This window comes from Furipterus horrens, unplaced genomic scaffold (assembly GCF_987537825.1).
Source record: "Furipterus horrens unplaced genomic scaffold, mFurHor1.1.pri manual_scaffold_9, whole genome shotgun sequence".
In the NCBI taxonomy this organism is placed as follows: Eukaryota; Metazoa; Chordata; class Mammalia; order Chiroptera; family Furipteridae; genus Furipterus; species Furipterus horrens.
In genome coordinates this window covers 55,259,397-55,282,032 of record NW_028327179.1, presented here as the reverse complement: position 1 = coordinate 55,282,032, position 22,636 = coordinate 55,259,397, and the positions used below count along the sequence as shown (strand labels likewise).

At 39.4% G+C, this 22,636-nt stretch overlaps 1 protein-coding gene across 1 annotated transcript in view; it reads left to right on the top strand.

Moving 5' to 3' along the window:
* The window catches only part of LAMB4 (laminin subunit beta 4), a 100,805-nt gene that overhangs the window by 41,908 nt on the left and 36,261 nt on the right, over nt 1–22,636 (top strand). Inside the window, exons 15-21 of the mRNA XM_090286886.1 lie at nt 4,505–4,690; nt 6,120–6,235; nt 6,832–6,952; nt 18,328–18,505; nt 19,615–19,758; nt 21,061–21,292; nt 21,724–21,881. Coding sequence (XP_090143012.1) covers nt 4,505–4,690; nt 6,120–6,235; nt 6,832–6,952; nt 18,328–18,505; nt 19,615–19,758; nt 21,061–21,292; nt 21,724–21,881 — 1,135 coding nt within the window. The remainder of the gene's footprint in view (nt 1–4,504; nt 4,691–6,119; nt 6,236–6,831; nt 6,953–18,327; nt 18,506–19,614; nt 19,759–21,060; nt 21,293–21,723; nt 21,882–22,636) is intronic.

Sequence of the window (22,636 nt, the reverse complement as noted above, 5' to 3'; positions counted from 1 at the left end):
CCTTCCATGCCTGCTGGTCTATAGTCATCAGGAGCCTAGGTAACCATACAGCAGCCATAGCTTTAAGGTTAGTGGAATTCTTTGTCCCTGCCCAAAAATCAAGACATCGAGACCTACAGAGCCTAATGTTGTAGGGACAAGAAACCCAAATTCTCATGGTCACTGGGAGTGATGATATGCTTGGCTACTCCATAGTTCCTAAACCCATGTTTTCTCCCTTCTGGGGACACAGCATCTCATAAAGACCATTCATTTAAATAGTAAATAACACTCTGAAAAACACTGCCCCATCTCAAAAGATGCCATTTCCAAGCTAGTAAAGCTGATGCACCTTTGAGGGGCCCCATTCCACTGCCATCCAAGGGCAGCATCTTCTGGATGCCATGGTTTGTGTAGGAGCAGTGGCTCCCAAGTTAGATGACTCCTGCTACACTTCTTCTGCTGTAAATACACTTGGGCTGAGGAGATATTATGTTTTCCCACATTAGTCAATCAGATACTCTATGAGTCCTCAGAGAATGTGCTGACCAAGGCCATGGAGTGTCTGATTCTTACTGTGGGAGACCACATAATATCATGGACCAAGGGACCAACTTCACGATCCTCCAATACAGGGGACCTGTGTACTATTTTGCAGGATATCTGGATGGTCCAGATCCTTTTGAGCTATACGGGTAGAGAGTGGGAGAATTAACAGTTTTGGGTCAGAACTGAATATACGGATTCCAAGTAAATATAAATTGCTTCTGTTCTTTCTTCTTCATGGGGATGAAAAAGAACACATTTTGCATTTCAATAACTGCATATCATAGACCAATATGGTGTTAATCTACTCTGATAAAGATACTTCATCTAGCACAACAGATACAAGCAGGGCTACAACTTGGTTATGTTTGTGTTAAGTTTGTAATGGGAATATAATGGATCAATTATAAAGTCTTGAGAGCAGCACTTTGAGGATGCCTCTGACTTGCAGTATTTTTTTTTTATTTACTATCTTGGCTTGGTAGGGAATGGGTGTAGGTTGGGCATATCACAAGCTTATATGTGGCATTTCCTAGAACTAAAAGACTCTTACTCTTCAGGTGAAAGAATCAATGTCCATTGCTAAGCAGGTCCATTCCAATTACATATTCAAGAACTTAAGGAAACAATCAGTGTGTAGTTCAGTAAACCCAGGCAACCCACTGTGAAAAGGATCTGGGCCAGGACTCCATTTATTACCTGAGCTTTATATGCCTCTATTCTAACAGGTGGACCGTAGCGGTACTTTGGGCATCTGATTATCAGCATCAGCTCTGATCCTGTATCCACCAACCCTTGGGAAAATCTAGATATTATTCCTTCCCCAATAGACTCAAGTAAATAACCATAGACCTCTTTGGGAAATAAGTGAGAGAATCACTCTTAGCATGGTGCTGAAGAGTCTTTCCTTGTGGGGACCTGGACTCTCACTCAGTCACTGGGTACTGCATTTGAGAAGTGGCTCAGATCTAGAACTTGGCAAAGGATCATAGATTTATTAGGACAGCTGGCCCCAGTCTTCTGCTAATTCATCCTTGATCACTTTTGATTATGGATATTAAGCAATACTTTTGTTGACTGCTCACTTACCTTGCTCCTAGGAACACCATGTTCTATTAATCATCTCCACAGAAGATTCCTATGAGTCAGGACCCCTTGTTTCCTGTTCCAACCTTGCTGCCCACATAATTATACCCATCTTGCTTTTGAGAATTAAGTGCTACCCACCTTTGATGGTCTGAGGTTCTCTTCTCCACCTTGTTACAAAGGAGCTCAGTTTTGTACTGGTTTACCCTACCAGCCTACAGAGGAGACCCAATACTCTGCTTCTCAGGAATGCTGGTGCCCCCCTCACCAGTTCATCCCTTACTGTCTTAATAAATGGAATGTCCTCCAGATCTTCCCCAAAGCAGTCAGTTGGTGGGTCTTCTGGTCTTTTATCTTAGATCCACTCTAGCATGCCTACTTCTTTGAGTCTTATAGTCCTTCCTCCACAACCTGCTGCAGTCATTCTGGCACCTCCTTTTCATTAGTCTGGGCTACAATTTTTGCCAAGCTTCTGAGAGCTACTCCAGCAACACATTGGATCTGTCTCCCAGAGCTACAGGGCCCTTGCCAGAGTGTTAAATCCTAGATCACTGGTTACCCCCAAATCAACAAACTCTTCTTATCGAGTTTCATATTCTGCCCCCTTGGTCTAGCACCCTCAGGATTCATACCCAACCATCCTTTCCCAGTGGCTACTAGTACATGCTAATCAGGGCCCTCTCAAAGATCCAGGACTTTCTCAGTCAGATCATACTGAAACTTGACCCTAATTATCAAGCAAGTAGTGAGAAGGAGTAGTACAGGCATATCCTGTGGAAGTTATACATTTTGCTTAAGATTCCTTAACTATTTAAGATTTTTGCGTTGTCTTTTAATGAGTCAGTAATGGAGAGGGAATGTCTCCATTTTCCAATAAGAATGCATGCATAACTTCTACAGTTCAAGTGTGCTCAGGAGAGCCTTAGAGTTCAAGGTTCTATTGTGTATCATCCACGTCTCAAGACCCCACAGCTTCCGTGGAAAGGGCCTGACTTTGGCAGAGATGACTTACCTAAGCTGAGAATTCAGCCTTCTCTGAAGTTCTATAGCACTTGCTGTTAAGTCTTGTGCCTGGTCTTTATTTCTTCCATCCTCTAGCTAAAGGAGATGAAAACCTCTTTGAATGCCACCAAGGAGGCTGTCTGATTCTCATACTTTGCTCTAAATTGAAAACTGATCACCCTGGGCTTGTCATCTTCTCTCACCAATGGCCTCCAACAGCAGCCTCTCGTTTCCACGGTTCTTATAATTCCTCTTTTCTCCATATTTCTCAATGTCAGAAATATAATCACGTCTTGCCTGTTCCTCCTTTTTATGCTGCCCCAGTTCTCCATAGATGACAGTTTTAGCAGTTGTTCTGCTACTGCACACCAGGGATCATCAGCATGTATTCATCATGGGGGTTCTCATTGCCAGCTGAACAGTAAATGAGCCCCCTCAGAAATGCATCTTAGAGTCTACTTTTAGGTAAACTGCTACCAGCTTTCTCAGGTCAGGTGCCATGGAAAGAGAGCCTAAGACTGGATTCAGGTGCATGTGATTTATTAAGGAAGTTTTTCAGGAAAGCTCTTTAAGAGAATGAAGAAAATAAGATAGAGAAGAAGAAAGAGTAGATGTTTTCTCGGGTAAAACAAACCTTGGATTGAACCATAGGGAGCTCAGAAGTATAAACCGCAGGCAAAGTTGTCCTGCCCCTTGAGACCACCATTCTAGCCTTTGGCTGTGAGCTATCTTGGAGAGTGAAGATGGGAGGTAAGGAGGAAGCATGGAGGGCAGTTCATCAGAGAAGTGGGGCAACACACAGAAACTGGGCGGTGGGTGCACCAACCAGGTAAGGAGGATCCCAGAGAGGCACCTACAGCATCCACCGCAATTATAAGAGTGTTAGAAAAATGTTGCATATAGATGAGTTTACATATACCAGCGTCTATTGAAGCCTGAGGATATAGTATTTTTTATTCACATTTCTGTCTCCAGTGCAAGGTTCTAAACTGCTCTACGGAAGGCACTCTGTCCTATTCATCTTTGCATTCCTAATTCAGAGGAAGACATTGAGTTGTTGCTAAATAAACATTTACCAAAAGAAGAGCAGTTGGGGTAGATCACAGAGCAGTTAGAACTCCAGGCTAAGTAATTTGGGTGTGATTCTGTTGGCAGTTAGAAAGAAGTTGAAATGCTTGTTGGCAGCGGTGTATAATATGTATTGAACTTGGGAGAGAATGGAGAGAACAGCCAAGAGACTGTTGCAGCAAAGCAGGCAAAAGTGCCAAGAGGCAGAATTCCCAGGGAGGCTGTGTGTATGGAGAGGCAGATGCAAAAGCCATTAAAGAAAAAGTATCTACAGGGTCCAAATGGCCCCAGGCTAACATCTAATTCAGAGTTTTTCAGGGATGTTAATCAATCAAATAAGTTTTGTATTTATCTGCCCCAAGCAGATAGAAGACCATTTCTTATATTTGCATGGAAGAAATATCTAAATAATAAATCCATGTGGGTTTTCTCATTGTCATCATACACATCTAGGCAAAATCCATGAAGTAGACATGGGAATCTTTTTCTTCTCTCCATATTTTGGCCAGGATCCTACAGTCATCAGTGTGGAATTTGCTCAATTCATTAGCACATGGAATACTTAAAATTAATGTGGTTTCCAGTGTCATTGCCTTCAAATCAACAATCCTATATGTAATATATATATCAAAGCTGCAGATTGAGCACATTATTCTTTGCTATACTCTGGACTGTATCCTGAGTGGAATACTTTATCTGTGACTCAGATAGATCATATACATATGCATCAGGAAATACGTGGGTTTCTTTTATTCTTTTCTGAACTCTTCCGGGGCTTGACTGTAGGCAAAGCCATGTATAATACATTTCTCTTTTATTTTAGGGCTCAGTGACTTTTGGCCAGGTGCCTGCTGTTCGCATTGTCTTCGGAGAGCTGGTTCCTGGGATGCCTATTACCTGGACAGGACCTGGATTTGCCAAGGTTCTCCCTGGGGCTGGCTTAAGATTTGCTATCAACAACATTCCCTCTCCCATGAACTTCACTGTGGCCATTCGCTATGAAACTCAGGTATCCTTTAAGTCCAATGTTTTCAGTGGTGAAAAGCAGAAATAAATTCTCGCACTAAGTGTTTCCATCCTAGTCTTGCTAGATATGTTTATCATAAAGTGATTTGCAAAAAGTAGAACATCTGGAGAGCATTATACACCAAAGGGATTCCTAAAGATATTAAAGCAACATAGTGAGCCATATGTACACATGGTTTATTCCAGAGAGAGACGCTAAAGTTGGAGTTACATATTTAAGGCATTAGGTCTATCGAAGTGGTGATGCAATGTTTGTAGAAGAATAATAAATAACTAAAATAACACAAATCCTGCTCTCCTGGAACTTTTTTCCTAAAAGTTTAATAAACTAACATGTGTAGAGATTCAGACTTAAGGGCTGTAGAAGAGGCATTTATTTGCATTTGGATTTTCCCTGAAATAAGAGAAAAACTAAAATTAGGCAGCTTCTCTTGCCTCCCACTGCTATATTACCCTTCCCCCACCTTTTGAGAAATAGCTAAAACAGAATAGAAAACAGATTAGAAAAACACTTGATGTAGGGCAATAGTTCTTAATCTTTTCTTTCATAATATGAAACCCCTCAGACCATCTCCCCTGAAAGATATTTTCTATGGCTTGTTGGGGTAGGTGGTCCCAGAGTCCCTCTGGAAATGTTCACTGTGTGTTATATGGCCAGAGCTGCTGACCCATTGTGAAACTCTTGATATGATGTAATTCTCTATTTCTCACTTACAAATGAAAGCCAAGGGACTTCAATGAACTTTGACCTGGTGAGTATGACAAAAAAGTTGTTAAATATATATATCTATATATCTATGTACATACATATATCTACATAGATATATAGATATATATACACATTTTTTCATAGAGAGGACATATCTCTAACAGCTTTGAAAAGCTTTTACAAATTGTAAGACTTTCAGAGTATAGCTAATTAGCATATACTATAAATATAAATATATATTTATATACATATAAGCATATCTAGTAATATAATAATCATTAAAACATACAATTTACATAATATATTTATGTAGTCATATTAAAAAGTACATATCCTTTGTGAAGGATTCCAAATTTTTATTTTTGTTCAATGATCCATGAACACGAGGAATTAATTGATGCTTTGGGAGACAGAGGTTAAAGATAAGACATGTCAGGAGTACCAGGGTTTTTCAGGCTTGTGAACTACTCGCAGGCAGCTATGGCCAGAAACAACATTCCTCCACCTGGATCACAATTCAGACACCAGAGTTGGGCCTGAGAGTGAACATCTAAGACTTTTTTCAACTCAAAAATTCTATTTTCCAAGTGAGCTATGGGTTGCAAATTCGATTCCATGCAATATTCATCAGGTATATATTTGTACATGCAAATCAAGTTCCCATGTCCTCACAGTGACATGCTTTTATGTCATGCCTGTCTAGTCTGCAGCTGACTGGACTGTCCACATTGTAGTTAACCCTCCTGGAGGAAGTGAGCACTGTACACGCAAGACCCCTCAGCAAAAGCCTCAGTCTTTCGCCTTACCAGCAGCCTCCAGGTATGCTTGGCACCTATCCTCAAACACTGATGGTTTCTTAGAATTTTGTTCATTTATCAATAATTTATATCCAAGAATTAAGTAGGAGAACAGATCTATTAAACAAGACTAAAGAATGTTCCTTTCCTATTCCCTCCCCCCCTCCCCATGGCCTTGAAATGTGAGAAAGTAAAATGCTGTAAGATTAAAACTAAAATATTCAGCTTGAGTTATCACAGCTGGAACTCTGTGAGGTAAAAAGCTACTAATTTTTGAGGGCACTAATTTTGCCTCATTAGAGATTTGTAGCAAAATTAAACAGAGGCCCTGATGATATTAGCATGATAGATAAAATGAAGGACATTTGTATTATCTTTTCCCCATAGCAGTCATGACAGCCCATGGCCTATAGTTTCTAAGGCTTTGCTATTTGGTACCACCCGTGGAAGAGCCATGGAAAATCTCAGTATGTATTTACTGTCCACCTAGACCGTGCCTGTGCTCCACAGTGGAACCCATATCAGAGCATAGATGAAATGCTGCCAACCATTATGATCACTTGGGTTATATAACTGTACTTTTGTCACTGTATTTTTCCTTTATTTCTCTTAATACAGAATTGTGCTGCTTCCCATACCCATCTGCTTAGAACCAGATGTACAATATTTCATAGATGTCTATTTTTCCCAGTCTTTGGAAGGAGGGTCCTACGCTCATTCACACATCCTTGTTGATTCTGTACGTATCACAGAGCTTTGTGGGTGCTTCCTTCTAAACTGTGCTCTATTATAATTCTAAAAGTACATGTTTCTAAAGAAGAGTTATAGAACAGTATGTGCCAGTGCCAGTAATGGTTTGAAATGTTTTACATATTCTATGATTAAGTCTTATGAGCTCAACAATTCTAAAAGGTGGGTACTATTATTATCCCATTTATAGATGACAGAACTGAGTCCCAGTTCTGAGCCATGACAGCATATTGGCATTATAGAAAGTTTAGGGAGAAATCCCACCACTTTAAGTATTATCATCTTGCACGTTCCCATTTATTCACATAATGCTTTTATGTTGTTGTAAACAGAGCACTTGTACAAATATGCATATGTACATTTTTCTTCTTTTTTTGTCCTAGTTTGTCTTAGCTAGTTCTTTTTTTAAAATATATTTTATTGATGATGCTATTACAGTTGTCCCAATTTTTCTCCCTTTGCCCTCTCTGCCCAGTACCTGCCTTCCCTCTAGCAATCCCCCACCTTAGTTCATGTCCATGGGTCATGTATGTAAGTTCTTTGGCTTCTCCCTTTCCTATGCTATTCTTAACATCCCCCTGTCTATTTTGTTCCTACCAATTATGTTTCTTAATCCCTGCACCTTTCCCTGCTTTCTTCCACTTCCCCCTCCCAGCTGATAACCCTCCAAATGATTTCCATATGTATGATCCTGTTCCTGTTCTAGTTGTTTGCTTAGTTTGTTTTTGTTCTTTAGATTCAGTTGTAGATAGTTGTGAGTTTGTTATCATTTCAATGTTCAGTTTTAATTTTCTCCTCTTTCTTAAATAAGTCCTTTTAACATTTCATGTAATAATGGCTGTATGATGATGATTTCCTTTAGCTTTACCTTGTTTGGGAAACACTTTATCTTCCCTTCCATTCTAAATGACAGCTTTGCTAGAGAGAGCTTTGAATACTTCTTGCCAGCCCCTTTTTGCCTGCAAGGTTTCTTTTGAGAAATCAGCTGATACTCTTATGGGAATTCCTTTGTAGGGAAGTCTCTGCTTTTCTCTTGCTGCTTTTAAGATTCTCTCTTTATCTTTAACCGTTTGCATTTTAATTATGATGTGTCTTGATGTGGTCCTCTTTGGGTCCAACTTGCTTAGGGCTGTCTGTGCTGTTTCCTTTGCCAAATTAGGGAAATTTTCTTTCATTCTTTTTTCAAGTAAATTTTCAATTTCTTGCTCTTTCTCTTGTCCTTCTGGCACCCCTGTGATTCGGATGTCAATACATTTAAAGTTGTCCTAGAAGTTCCTAAGCCTTTTCTAGTTTTTTTGCATTATTTCTTCTTTCTGTCCTGGCTGAATGTTTATTTCTTCCTTTTGTTCCAAATCATTGATTTGAACCCAGCTTCCTTCTCTTCACTGTTGGTTCCCTGTATATTTTTCTTTATTTCACTTTGTGTAACCTTCATTTCTTCTTTAATTTTTTGCCATACTTTATGAGTTCTCTGAGTATCCTTATCACAAGTGTTTTAAATCTGCATCTGATGGGTTGGCTATCTCTATTTTGTTTAGTTATTTTTCTGGGGGTTTGTTCTGTTCTTTCATATGGGCCTTATTTCTTTGCCTCCTCAATTTGGCAGCCTCCCTGTGTTTGTTTCTGTGTATTGGGAGAGCTGCTTTTACTCCCTGTCTTAGTAGCATGGCCTATGTAGCAAAGACAATTGTAAATTGTGTGGGGCAGAGCCTTTATGTAATTGCCAGGGTAGGGCCACCCATTTCAATGCTTTGTGGCTCTGTTTGGGGTGGGGTGGTTGGAGAGAGCACAAACACCACTGCATGGCTTCTGGTGATTTGCCTGGTGCTCTCCCTGTTTCAAGTCTCTTCACCCACTTCCTATTTGTGATTGGCACTCTTCCTGTTGCTGCCCTGGGGTTTGCATATATTCTAAGTTCATGCAAACCCTTTAAGTGGCAAAAATATGGCAGCTTCTTCCACCATCCCAACCCACACTAGGTTTTACAGTCAGAGGTAATGGGTGTTTATCTTCCCAGTGCTGGAACCCTGGGCTGTGTGGCCTGGCCTGGGGCTGGAATTGCTCGCTCCCAGGATATTCCTCCTGATTTTTATCTACCACACATGAATGTAGGGCCATCCATTCTGCCACCACTGCTGCCTCTGCTTGTCCAAGCCACACCGCCTCTCTGCCCCATCTCCACAACTCAGCCCCTCCTACCCATTTGGGTAAATGTGTCTTCTTTAAATCCTTCGTTGTCAGATTTCCATACAGCTCTATTTTCTGGTGGTTCTGGTTGTTATTTGGTTTTGGATATGGTTGTAATTCTTTCTATGGTTGTGCAAGGAGGCAAAGTGTATCTACCTACACCTCAATCTTGATTACAAGTCCTATATGAACACTTTTCACTTCACGTTATGTCCTAAACATTTTCCCATCATGTTTATTTAGTCTTATTTTGGGGAACTATGCATAGCATTTCTTTGAGTGACCTTTTAAATTTTTATTTTTCAATTACAGTTTACATTCAATATTATTTTGTATTAGTTTCAAGTGTACAGCAGAGTGGTTAGATAATCACATAATGTATAAAGTGTTCCTCCTGATATTTTCAGTACCCACCTGACACCATGCATAGTTATTATAATATTAGTGACTATATTTCCTGTGCTGTACTTTACATCCCTGTGACTATTTTATAACTACAAATTTGTACTTCTTAATACCTTCACCTTTTTTACCCAGCCCCCAAAACCCTCTTCTTCAGCAATCATCAGTCTGTTTTCTGTGTCTATGACTGTGTTTCAATTTTGCTTTTTTTTGTTTATTTCAAGTGACTTCTTTCAGCGCCTTTTCCCCACAGTGCTAGACCACAGAGAGTCCTTCTAACTCTTACTCTGTGCACAACTTCAGACCCAGATTTGTCACTGGGCAGAGTTTGAAATTGAGTAAATTTACATAATTTACTTATCTATTCCCCTACTTGTGAAATACTAGTTGCTTTTATTTTTAAATATGTACAGTTGGTACATATTTTCAATGTTTTAAAATATAGTCCTACTTACCCAAGGTTTTATGGCTCCTTAAGTAACTTATCAAATTAATTTCTGAAAGCTACTCTCCAATTAATTTTCAGGATTATCACTAATGTATGAAAGTAAGTTTCATCTCATTTTTATAAGAATTGTATATAATTGGGATTTTTTGAGTAATTTGTGCATAAAAATCAAATTGCTTTGCTAAAATTGTAATTTTAAATATTTTTGAGACTCTTCTAATATCATGATTTAATTGGCAAACTACAACCTACAAATTTTATTGAAACACTGCCATGCCCTTTTGTTTGCATATTATCTACGCTACTTTCAAACTACAAAGGCAGACCGAGTAGTTGTAACAGAGACTGAAAATATTTACTATCTGGTCTCTTATAGGAAGTTTGTTGACCCCTGATTTAATTAACTGTGTAGCCTTATTTTGTGAATTGTGTCCTCAAAGTTCAATTTTTCACCATTGAAAATTTTAAATTTATAACCCTAGAACTTCATTACTTCACCATCTACTGTAGAATTCAATATGAGGTAGGTATATATTGGACTTTATTCAACAAGGTGAGCTATTATAACATCAAAAAGCACCTTTGGCGTCGGCCTGCAAGCCAAGTGTCACTGGTTCGATTCCCAGTCAGGGCACATTACTAGGTTGCAAGTCAGGTCCCTAGTTGGGGGCGCAAGTGAGAGGCAACCACACAGTGATGTTTCTCTCCCTCTCTTTCTCCTTTCCCCTCTCTCTAAAAATAAATTAAATAAACAAACAAACAAATAAATAAATAAATTATTTTTTTTTAAAAAGCACCTTTGTTTTAAGATTATTTTACCAAAGGCAGATTGCAAGATCTAGCAAAAATGGAAGGAATGAGGGAAGAAGGAAGGAAGGAAGGGAGGAAGGAAGGAAAAAGGGAAAGTTAGAAAGGGAAGGAGGGAAGGAAGGAAAGAAAGAAACAGTACAACCAATTAAATTTGAATGTGGTATAAATATGTCCCAAATATTGCATGAGAAATACTTATACTAAAAAAATTATTCAAATTATTCATTGTTTCTCTGAAATTCAGTTTTAACTAAGTGATTGTATTTTCTACAGCAATTTTATCCAAAGATAGTGTAAAGCCTGCACTGGAGGGCCCTATCGTTGTGAGGTTCTACCACATGATGGTGGAAATGAAGTAGAAAGTAGAAACAAACAACAAACTCTTAAATGGGAAATTCAAACTATCATGATTTCCCTAGCCACACAATTTATATTCTTTGCTGAGAATATAAATAGAACTGTGCTCATGAACCAACAATTGAGTTACAAAGAAAGAAAATCATATCCAACAGGTTTAAATCAGGGGGGAGAAAGCTCAAAGGTGGGAGCTCAGGCAGAGTCAAGAAAGGGACAGAGGGAAAATAAGGAAGTCCTAAATCATAAAGGGGTGTAATAGTAATAATAATAATAATAATAATAATAATAGTAATGGTCATGAAACTCAACTTTATAAGAGCCAACTTAGTCTTCATTTTAAATTCATATTCTAAATATTTCTAAACTTCATAAACTTAAGAGATTATCACCAGATGCTTTATTTTTTTAAGTATATTTTATTGGTTATGCTGTTAGTGTAGCCCCAACTTTTTTTCCCTTTGCTCCCCTGTTCCCAGTACCCCTCTTCCCTCCAGCAATTCCACACCCCTTAGTTCATGTCCATGGGTCATGCATATAAGTTCTTTGGCTTCACCCTCTCCTATATTATTCTTAACTTTCCTCTGTCTATTTTGTACCAACCAATTATGCTTCTTAATCCCTGAACCATTTTCCCATTTCTCCCCCTTCCCCCTCCCAGCTGATAATCCTCCAGATGATCCCCATACCTATGATTCTGTTCCTATTCTGGATTTCTTGGTTGGTTTTTGTTTTTATTTTTTTGATTCAGCTGTTGATAGGTGTGAGTTTGTTGTCATTTTAATGTTCATAATTTTGATCTTCTTTTCCTTAAGTAAGTCCCTTTGACATTTCATATAATAATGGCTTGGTGATGATGAACTTCTTTAGCTTTACCTTGTCTGTAAAGCACTTTATCTGCCTTTCCATTCTAAATGATAGCTTTGCTGGATACAGTAATCTTAGTTGTAGGTCCTTACTTTTCATCACTTTGAATACTTCTTGCCAGCCTCTTCTTGCATGCAGTTTCTTTTGAGAAGTCAGCTGAGAGTCTTATAGGCATCCCTTGGTAGGTAACTCTCTGCTCCTCTCTTGCTGCTTTTAAGATTCTCTCTTTATCTTGAACCTTTGTTCGGCATTTTGATTATGATGTATCTTGGTGTGGTCCTTTTTGGGTCTAGCTTGTTTGGGACTCTCTATGCTTCCTGAACTTGTATGTCTATTTCCTTCACCAAATTTGGGGAGTTTTCCTTCATTATTTTATGACATAAGCTTTTGATTTCTTGCTCTTCCTCTTCTCCTTCTGACACCCCTATGGTTCAGATGTTGGCACGTTTAAAGTTGTCCCAGAGGTTCCTAAGCCTCTCCTCATTTTTTTCTATTCTTGTTTCATTATTCTGTACCAGATGACTTTTTTTTTTTCCCTTATGTTACAAATTATTGATTTGAACCCTGGTTTCCTTCCTTTCACCATTGGTTTTGTGTGGATTTTTTTTCATTTCATTTAGCATAGCCTTCACTTCTTCTCTTATGCGTTTGCCATACTTAAGCATATCTGTCAGGCCTGTGAGCATCTTTATCACCAGTGTTTTGAACTCTACATATGTTAGGTTGGCTATCTCCTTGTCTGTGAGGTTGGCTATCTCCTCATCACTTAGCTCTCCCACTGCAACCTTGATATGTTCTCCCTTTTGGGCCATAATTTTCTGTCTCCTCATCTTGACAGGCTCCTGTGTTTGTTTGCCGCTCTGTCTTAAGTAGAGCTCTCTCACCTATTATGTTGTAAGGGGCGGAGCCTTAGGTATTTGTCAGTACAGGGCGATCCGTTTCACCATGCTGTGGCACTGTATAGGGAGGAGGGGTCTGAGAGGGAACAATGCTGCTTGCTGAGCACTTGCCCCCCTTTTCCAGGCACTTCTCCCACTTCCATATGGGACTGGCACCTCTCTAGCTGTTGCCCTGGCCGTCACTCCCAGAGTGGGTGGGTGGATCTGCGGACATTCTAGGACTGTGGGGGCCCTTTAAACAAGCAGACTCTGCTGAGAGACCGTCAGTTTTTGCCTCTACCCCACCCCCCACTGGTTTGCATAGTCAGAAGCAATGAGCTTTATTTTCCCCTGGCACTGGGACTGTGAGCTGTGCAGTGGGACTGTGAGCTGTGCAGTCAGTCTGGTCTGGTCCTGCGGAGCGCTCCCCAGGTGTCCCTCCTTACTTTTTAAAGTGTGACTGTGCTTTACGCCGGCCTGCCACTGCCACCACTGCTGCTGCCACCACACTGTGTCCTCTCTTCCCCAGCTCCTCCCCTCCTACCTGTCTGGATGAGTATTTCTTCTTTATATCTTTGTTGGACTTCCATGCAGCTCCATTTCCTGGAACTTCTGGTTGTCTCTAGTTTTGAGGTAGTTGTACTCCTTTTTAGTTGTGGAGGGAGGTGCAGCATGTTTGTCTAGGCCTCTGTCTTGGCCATAAGTCCACCTGATTTTTTATTAAATGCATCCATCCAAATTATCCATTCATCATCTATTCACTGAATATGTATGGGTCAGGCACTGTGCTGGTCCCTGGTGAGTAAAATATGCTTCTTGCCCTCTAAGAATTCTCAGTGTGATACAGAAAAGAGCTATGTAAACAAAAATCATGGCAGTGATGTTTGACAGATACATAATATAAGTAGGTAATTTGGAATTAACTTAAAAATATATCTATTCTATCAGTTTTCAAGCAATCTTTTTTTAATAAAGATATATAAGTATGAAAACACTGAACCCCCTGAAGGAGAATTAAGAGAGTACACTGATCCTGGCAAACTATCAGAACCCACAGAAGAGGCTGTAAGCCCCTGTTTTAGGACAGATTCTTCAGCAGCAGAAACTGGGACCAGGACTCAGGTGCACCTGATTTATTGAAGGTGTGGGGGCAGGAAAAGAGGAATGAGGGAAATAAGAGAGGACAGGGGAGGAGGAAGCAAGGATGTGGCCTGCACTGAAGTATAGCTGCAGCCTGATCCCACAGGCAGCTTTGGAACAGAAATTACACCACAGAATTGGTTCCACCTAGAGGCAAAACCGTGGGCCTGTGTGTGCCTTAGTTGCTGGCTACAGATCACCAACCCATCCCCCACTGTGTGCATTAACTCCTGGACAAGGTGACAGACTCCAACTTTCTGGAGAAGGGGACAGCTGTGAGCTTTGGGCAGCCAATGCCACAGCAGCTGGCAGGCAAGAAGATCTGATCAGGGCACAATGTCCCCTAGAGTCCCTGACCGAGGATGTCTAGTAAGAGAAAGTCATTGCACATTTTATGATTACAGACTAATGCAGTTTTTCCATGCCATCAATTTTGCTGCTCTGGGAAGATACTTGACTGTTTGGGACTTGGTCCTTTCAGAGTTTACTCTTTTCTAAGGCCAGATTAACATTTTTATCTATAAGATGTATTACCAAGAAGATGAGATGAAATTTCTATTCATCTCTGGATGCCCTTTTGCATAAATTTCTTTTGTTGGCAGTATAATGAGAGGGTTATCTTTTTTTCTTTTTCAGTTTCCCTGATGACAAGATATGTGTTTTCATAAAAGTGTGTTTAGCCATGACCAGTGTTGCTCAGTTTGTTGAGCATCATCCCACAAAGCAAAATGTCACTGGTTCAATTCCTGCTCAGGGCACATGCCGGGGTTGTGGGCTCTGTCCCCAGTTGAGGCATATGCAAAGGACAACCAATCAATGTTTCTCTCACACAGCAATATTTTTCTCCTTCCTTTCTCCTTCCCTTTCCTTCTCTTTAAAAATAAACACATAAAATCTTTTTTTTAAAGTATATTTACAGTCAAAAGTATATTAGGTGTCCCAGAATATAAAACTACCATTCTTCTTTCAAATCGTGGAATCAGCCGCACTTGGGAAACATAAAGTCCTTCGAGTTTCTAGAAGTGGGTCATGGCATTACAAAATGCTATAGCTGACAGGGACTACTATCATTTGGTCTATCTCATACCAAAATTGGCCAACTCTAAACTGGTTCAGACCAATCACTCTGAATAATTAACCCCTAGTTGGCTGCCTTCATCCCCCACCCCAGCCCATCTGGCTTCCTTCTGCATCTTTCTCCCCTTGGCTTATGTTTAGACAAAATAGAGTCATTTAAGTATCAACTTAAAGATGCAATGCTAGAAATTTATATATACCTTCTTATTGAACAAGTTTGTATGCAGCATATACTATAAATTAAACACCATAGAGGCACAGGTATAAACAACAACAAAAAACAAAAAAAAAAAAAAAAAAACACCTTTCCTGCCATGCTGAGGCTTACTCTCTAAAAAGGAGATGCAGGTGGTAATGCAGGAATGATAACACACTGTATATAAGTGGGACTGGGAGCCATGATAGGAAACTGAGTTGAAAGTTCAGTGTCACTCAGCAGGGTTCTCAACATCACATGCCCAGCCTCCCCTTTTATAATACAAATATTTTGTAACACTCTTCACTACCCTGAAATAAATTCATAGGTATTATAGCCTGCCTGCATGCAGAACTTCCACATAATATTAATGTAATGTACAAATGCAAAGAATAAATAAAAGGGAAGTAATTTATAAAGCAATCATGTGTACCACAATAGGTGTATGCATACACATGGAAGCACCAGAAGACAATGAAGTAGGAGATGCTCATACATGTAGAATCACTATGAGACAGTCATGAAAGCAGGTGTGCTAGAAACTTGTTTAATGTGTTTTAAAAACATAGAATAAACAGGGATTTCTTCTTCATGGATTTTCAGTGAAACATTCAAAACCTACTGTAGAAGACATAGAATGATTTTCCTTTTTGTGAGACTGTCAAGCATTTGTCACTTCACCCACTAAATGCTATAAAACGTCTTGCCTAATAGTGGTGACAACCAAAACCACCCCTTGGAATTTCCAAAATGGACCACAGGAACAATGAAGCTGAGAGGATTGAATGGATGGATGAATGGATGAATATGAAGCTTAGATTTTATCCTGAGGCAATGGGAAGCTACTGGAGGAGCGGTTATCTGAAAAAAAAAATTGCCTTTTAAAGGATAACTATGACTATACAGTAGAATATTGATGAAAAAAGGAGGACAAGAGTGGAAGATGAGGCATCTGTTGGGCTGCCACTATGGTAATCTAGGTGGTCCAACCGAGGGAAGTGACAGGGAAACAGAGCAATAAATGCTTCCTAGACATATTTAAGAGGTCAGATTGACCAGGCTTGTGATGGAATATGGAATTGATGTATGGAGGATGTGGGGTGGGTGTGGATTATTAATGACAAAGAGGAAGAGTTGACCTTCTTCAGTTTTCTGCACTGAGTAGCCTGATAGATGGTGAAATTGGAATTATTTCCTGACAATAGGCACAGAAAGGAAAGCAGGTTTCAGGTGTGTTTGTTTTGTAGTACCTGTGGGACAACCAATAGGCTTGTCTGTCCATATCTGTGCAGACTGAGAGCCCACAGTCAAGATGTGGGCAGGAGACGTAAATTCCCATGTCAGCAATCTGTAGATAGTAATGGAAGACACAGCCTTATCAATGCCACCTAGAAAGTGGGCTTGGAGTAAGAAGGAAGCCAATGAAAAAACCCTGGGAATCCAAATCTTTAGGGATGTGTGGAAGGAGAGGTACTGCACTGGCATGGAAAGTGAAGGGGAGAGGAGGCAATGAGTTTGGCAAAGAAACAAAAATTGTCCTTTGGGGCCCAGTGACCTAGTCCCCCTATTCACCTGAGCTATCAAGGAGTCAAAGTGGGCAGTGGCAAGAGAATTATATGAGGTCCAGGAGGTGATTTTATAGACTGGAAAGACATAAGCACATTTAAATGCCAGTTGAGAGACTGCGATTAAAGAAAGAAAGCATAACCCACAAAAAATGTGTCCCAAGGGCAGAGGGGAAAGTAGTGGGACACTTCTTCCTCTGGGGTCCTTCTTCCCTGTCAGTAGGAAGGGTCAAGAACAGGTGATGTTTCCCATGAGCAGAGAGTTTGGCAGGCAGGAAGTGGAGGGCTCCAATGCCTTGACTGGGGTCTCTTTTCTTTGCGAAGTGAGAGAAGAAGCAATGACACATGCTGAGACTACAGGGAAAATGAGGTTACAGGTATGAGGAGTGGAGACACTTTGAATAGTCATCTAGGGTTAAATTCCACCCTCTGGTGTGTCAAAGGACAAAGAGAGAAGGACTGGAGAGGGTTGGAGTTAAAAGACTGTGGAAAGTAGCTTCAGTGTGTACAAAGCAAAAAGATCAGAGATTTACCTGTGCCACTGGATTCACTCTCCTAACACAACCTGCTGCATTAAAACTTATTTTTAATGCTGTTCTTTCATCAATCATTCAAAATGATCAACTTGATGTGATTAGTCTGCTGTACTAACATTTTCTTTACTATATCATTTAAGCTACAAATAAACTTTTCAAATAGCATTAGGCTATAACTTAGATAAAATCTTCTTAAAAATATAACTGTAAAGATTTTCTTCAATATGTTAAACTATAGATGATTTCTCTTTGAGAATAAACATAAGAATGCATTTGTCCCCATAATAACTATATGATCTAAGCCAGGAATTCCCAAAATGCATCTGTGAATTACTGACTTTATGAGATGTATCATTTGAATATAGGACCAAATGGTTAAATAAGTCTGAAAACACTGAGTTTAAAGATCTTTCTTGCATGACTTCACAGAACCTTTGATATGCAGTTCTATTCTGTGAATCTCCAAGAGGCAGATATAGTTTGATGTAGAACACCACGTTCATATATAATCAAAAAAGACAAAACTTGTGAAGAAGAATTTTGTGGATTTAGTTTCACAGTAACACTATGGAATGCTCTAAAGCATAATTTACTATTACAAGTAGCCTAGTAAAAGTCATCAAATCTAAGACAAATTATTAGCAAGTTAAAAAGTAGTAGTAAGGACAGTAAAAAGGTACAGGCTCATTTATTTTCTTTGCCATTGTTCAATAAATGAAAATATTTAGTTGAAGACTTCTTAAATAAGTTGAAAATCTTAAAATACTTAATCATAAGCAACTTAAAGAATTGAATTGAGTCTCTTTTCAACCATTACTCACATATATTAATCTAATTTTTTTTATAACTGGAATGTGAACAGCAAACAGTTGTGGACATAAGTCTTTTCTCATTATTTTAAAAGCTTGGTCTTCTTCCCCAAACCAATGGATTGGAGGATTTCTGCAACAATTTGAATTTAGATGAATATCAACTGCACACCTGTGTCGAAATTGCCTTGGAACCAGGAGCTCAGGTGCTCCCGGGTGCATGTGAAAGGCTTATAGTCAGCATGTCTGCCAGGCTACACAATGGGGCAGTGGGTGAGTATCCATTTAGTAGGTTCTACTGAAGCACTGCTACTCTGTAAAAATGATTTTTGGAACACGAGTGAATCAATTTAATCTATCTTAGCTTCCATTCCAAACAACCAACTACTTGCCCAGTAATTAGACACACAGAGCAGTCTGTTGATGTGCTGGAATCACAACATACATTATAAGAATTATACAGAAAGAGAAGCCTTGCAGTACCATTAAGATGCTAGATTGTTGGAACAATAGCCCTAAAACAGTTATTTAGAATCTGAGATTTTAGGTCTCAAATGAACTCTAAACAACTTCTTTCATCCCTAAACTTTCATTTAATAAATAAGATGATTAGGGTTCAAAACCATTAGGTAACTTGCCCATTTCACTAAGCTACAGAGGGGTTTCTCACCCTCAGCAGTTTTGACATTTTGGGTTGGACAATACTTTGTTTGTGGGGGTAGGTGGTAGTTGTCCTCTGCATTAGAATATGTTTAGTAGCATTTCTACCCTCTACCCCCGATACCAATAGCACCCCTGCCCTGGTTGTGACATCCAAAAATGTCTCCAAACTGTGTCATATGTGCCCTGGGGCAAAATTCCTCCCAGTTGGGAACCCCTGCTATAAAATGACTGCTATGTAACAGCCTGTGCTTCCTGAGTTCCAAGTAAATACTTCTTTATAGCGAAGGGCTATGACTTCAGAGTGTCCAGTCTCATGAAAAATATGGAATAGGAAAAATCAAAGCTATAGTCCAGCACCAACATCGACCATTAGGAACTGATGTAATAATAATATCAATAATAATAATTATTATACTGGAACAATTAATTATTAATACAATTTATTTTAAGCCTCTCATTAACAAGTAATATTATTGTTATGTTTATTGAGCATGTACTACATGCCAAACAGTGTTGTAAGTAATTCACAGGCCTTATTATCTTTAATCCTTATAATCTCATGAGGTAGATGCTATATTATCCTCCTTTAACATATAAGGGATTAAGCACTGGAGAGGGACCACATGAAAGAAAGGTGCACTGAAACTATGATACTAACTACATGAGGTGCTTGTCTGTCACTTTGTTCAACTCTAACTCCCTTCTTTTGTTCCCTGCAGCCTGCAAGTGTCACCCCCAGGGCTCAGTGAGGCCCAGCTGCAGCCCACTTGGAGGCCAGTGCCAGTGTAAGCCGCATGTGGCTGGGCGCTGCTGTGATAGGTGCTCAACAGGAAGCTACGGTTTGGGGCACCATGGCTGTCACTGTATGTAGCAAAAAGCAGGTCGGGGGAAACACTCTTGTTCACAGCCTTGGTGTTTTGAAGGCAGGAAAATTGATTTGGGGAGTCTCAAAGGAGAGAGGATTGGGAATTTTACTACATTATCCAAACTGTCTATACAGATAAAATTAAATGTACTGAGTTTTTTTCTACCATACTTCATTCATCCATTCACTGGGCACTGACTGTGTAGAGCTCTATTAAGAAGCATGAGTGATGATAAAATCATGGTCCACGCTTCTGGGAGTTTGCAGTCTGTGTCAAATAGAGGGTAGCCTGTGTAGGATGTGGGAATGCCATGAAGGGAGTTGGCTGTATGATCTGTCATGTAAGCCAGAGGCTGGAAAGGCTAAAACAATGAGATTGGGAAGTTGAGAAAGGGGACAACCATGTGACCAGTATATTAAGCTTTCTGATGCTGGAGTCACAAATAGTCTTGGAACTCGTAAGTTGCCCATTAATCAGGGCTTTGATGGGGCTTCAAACACAGTGGGTAGTTCAGTTATCATGGCTATTACTTCTGTTCATGATGTAAACCATTAGTGAAAATTCTGTCCCCCACAGAAAGCTGCCTTAGGAACCATGAAAACCCCCAGGTACACTAATTCTCCCTTCAGGTAGGGGAACATATCTTTCAGTCCTGATTCAGAGCAATGGCACACCTTCCTGGTCATTGCCTGTCTAGCAAACAGCCCAGCAAACAGCTTAGGTCCACCATCACTTTTTTCCTCTTTTCTTTAAAAAAAAAAAAATTAATTGCTTGACATACACAAGAGAATTAACACAAAGTAGCAAACATTTCCATGTAGCGCCCTGTCAAACAAACAGGCGTCACATTTTTTGTATAGGGAAGATCAGCTCAAAGGATTCAACAATTTAGCAGAAAAGGGTTGAACCTCTACTATCTTGTCTAGGAAAAAGAAAAATATGACCATGTTGAGAGGGGAATTTTATATTTTTTTATAGTCTTAAAGTTTGACTCTCAAGATACATGAAAGTTCAGGTCATTAAAAACACATTACTTATTCAATTCCTCTGTATAAACAACATTTATCAGACCCAATTGTTTACAATTTACTGTTTATTGAATGAATTTATGAATTGTTATTTAACAAACATTCACCTGGTACTCGCTATATGCCAGGCTCCGCTCTAGGCACTTTAGAGCTCACTCTGTTTGCCCTGGTTGGGATGAGACGGTAAGCACAGTACTACAAAATTATAGCTGTACTTCTTTCACCAGCATACCACTTGCCCCCACCCTATGCTTCTCTTTGTTTTATCTAGCATGTCACTGCCACCCTCAAGGCTCAAAGGGCACTGTATGTGACCAAATAACAGGACAGTGTCCCTGCCAGGAGGAGGTGGCTGGCCGCCGTTGTGACCAGTGCCTGCAGGGCTATTTTGGATTTCCTAACTGCCGCCCTTGCCTTTGTAATGGGTTCACAGAGCTTTGTGATCCAGAAACAGGATCATGCTTCAATTGCAGAGGGTTTACAACGGGAAGAAACTGTGAAAGGTATGAAATTCATATGTACTTTTATTTAAAATTTTTTTCTTTTTGTTCTGATCTCACAACACTCTCCAAAGAACCATTGAGTAGAAATTCAATAGTATTTAAGTGTAGAAAGATTTCTCAGGGTGGGGATCATTGCGTCATTCCATTACCCTTCAAAATCTTGTTATAAGTCTGACAGGGTCTGATTAAATCAGCAATAGGTAGTTGCATGGCACCTTGCTTTTTATATTTCTTAAATACAACATGTAATTGAGCTTAATGACTATACTGTGGGACTTTCAATAGTAAAAAATCCTTTTGCAGAGCAAATAAGCATCTTTTAAAATACTGAGTTTTCAGAACTGCATGGTTCTAATGCACAACAAATTCACATTGGCTAACACTCAAGCTTTTCCTGGGAACATTTTGGTAAAAAGAAATTGCCTTGACAGGTGCATCGATGGTTACTATGGAAATCCTTCTTCAGGACAGCCCTGCCATGCTTGCCCGTGTCCAGGTGTTCCCTCAAGCAATCGGTATTTTGCTCATTCCTGTTATCAGAATCCTTGGAACTCAGATGTAATCTGCAATTGTGCTCAAGGTTATGCAGGTAGGCAGTATACTTCATGATGGCTGTTTTTCTTCCATTTCACACTGCTATCTGAAAAATAATCACATATAAATAATTTATCTGCCTTGGCCAAATGAGTGTCGCAGAATATAAGTTAATGGTAAGAAGACACAACTTGGTAAATTGCTACTTTACAAACAAAGATTTTAAATGATTCAAAAACAAATGACAATTTAAAACTCACCCCACTGAACAATAGGTGTTAATACTGTTCTGGAACACTAACTGACAAAATTAGTTTAAACCAAGTTAATATCTTCAAAATCATCACATGTTAAGATATATATGTGATTAAGTAAATATATGTGATATATTGGGTTGACCAAAAATTCCATATGGTTTTTTCCATAAAATAAGACACATTTTTCACTTTCATCAATACCTTTATTGATCTGGATATTTTGAGTGTTTCAGCTATCTCCCACATGGTATAACCTTGATTGTTCTCAATTAATGTCCCAATTTGATCACTATCAACTTCAACTGCTCTATCCAGCAGTGGAGCATTGCCAGCGAGAAATCTCCAGCACAAAACTGCAAAATACTTTTGACATGTTCAATCAGTCAAAGTACCTTCTCCATACACTGCACAAACCTTTTTTCTGCATTCAGTTGCATTTTTACCTTTCTTAAAATAATAAAGCATAATGCTGACAATGTCACTTTTTTTTTGTCCATCTTCAATATTAAAATCGCTACACAAAAATTCACCAATTTTGATATTTTTTTAAGTA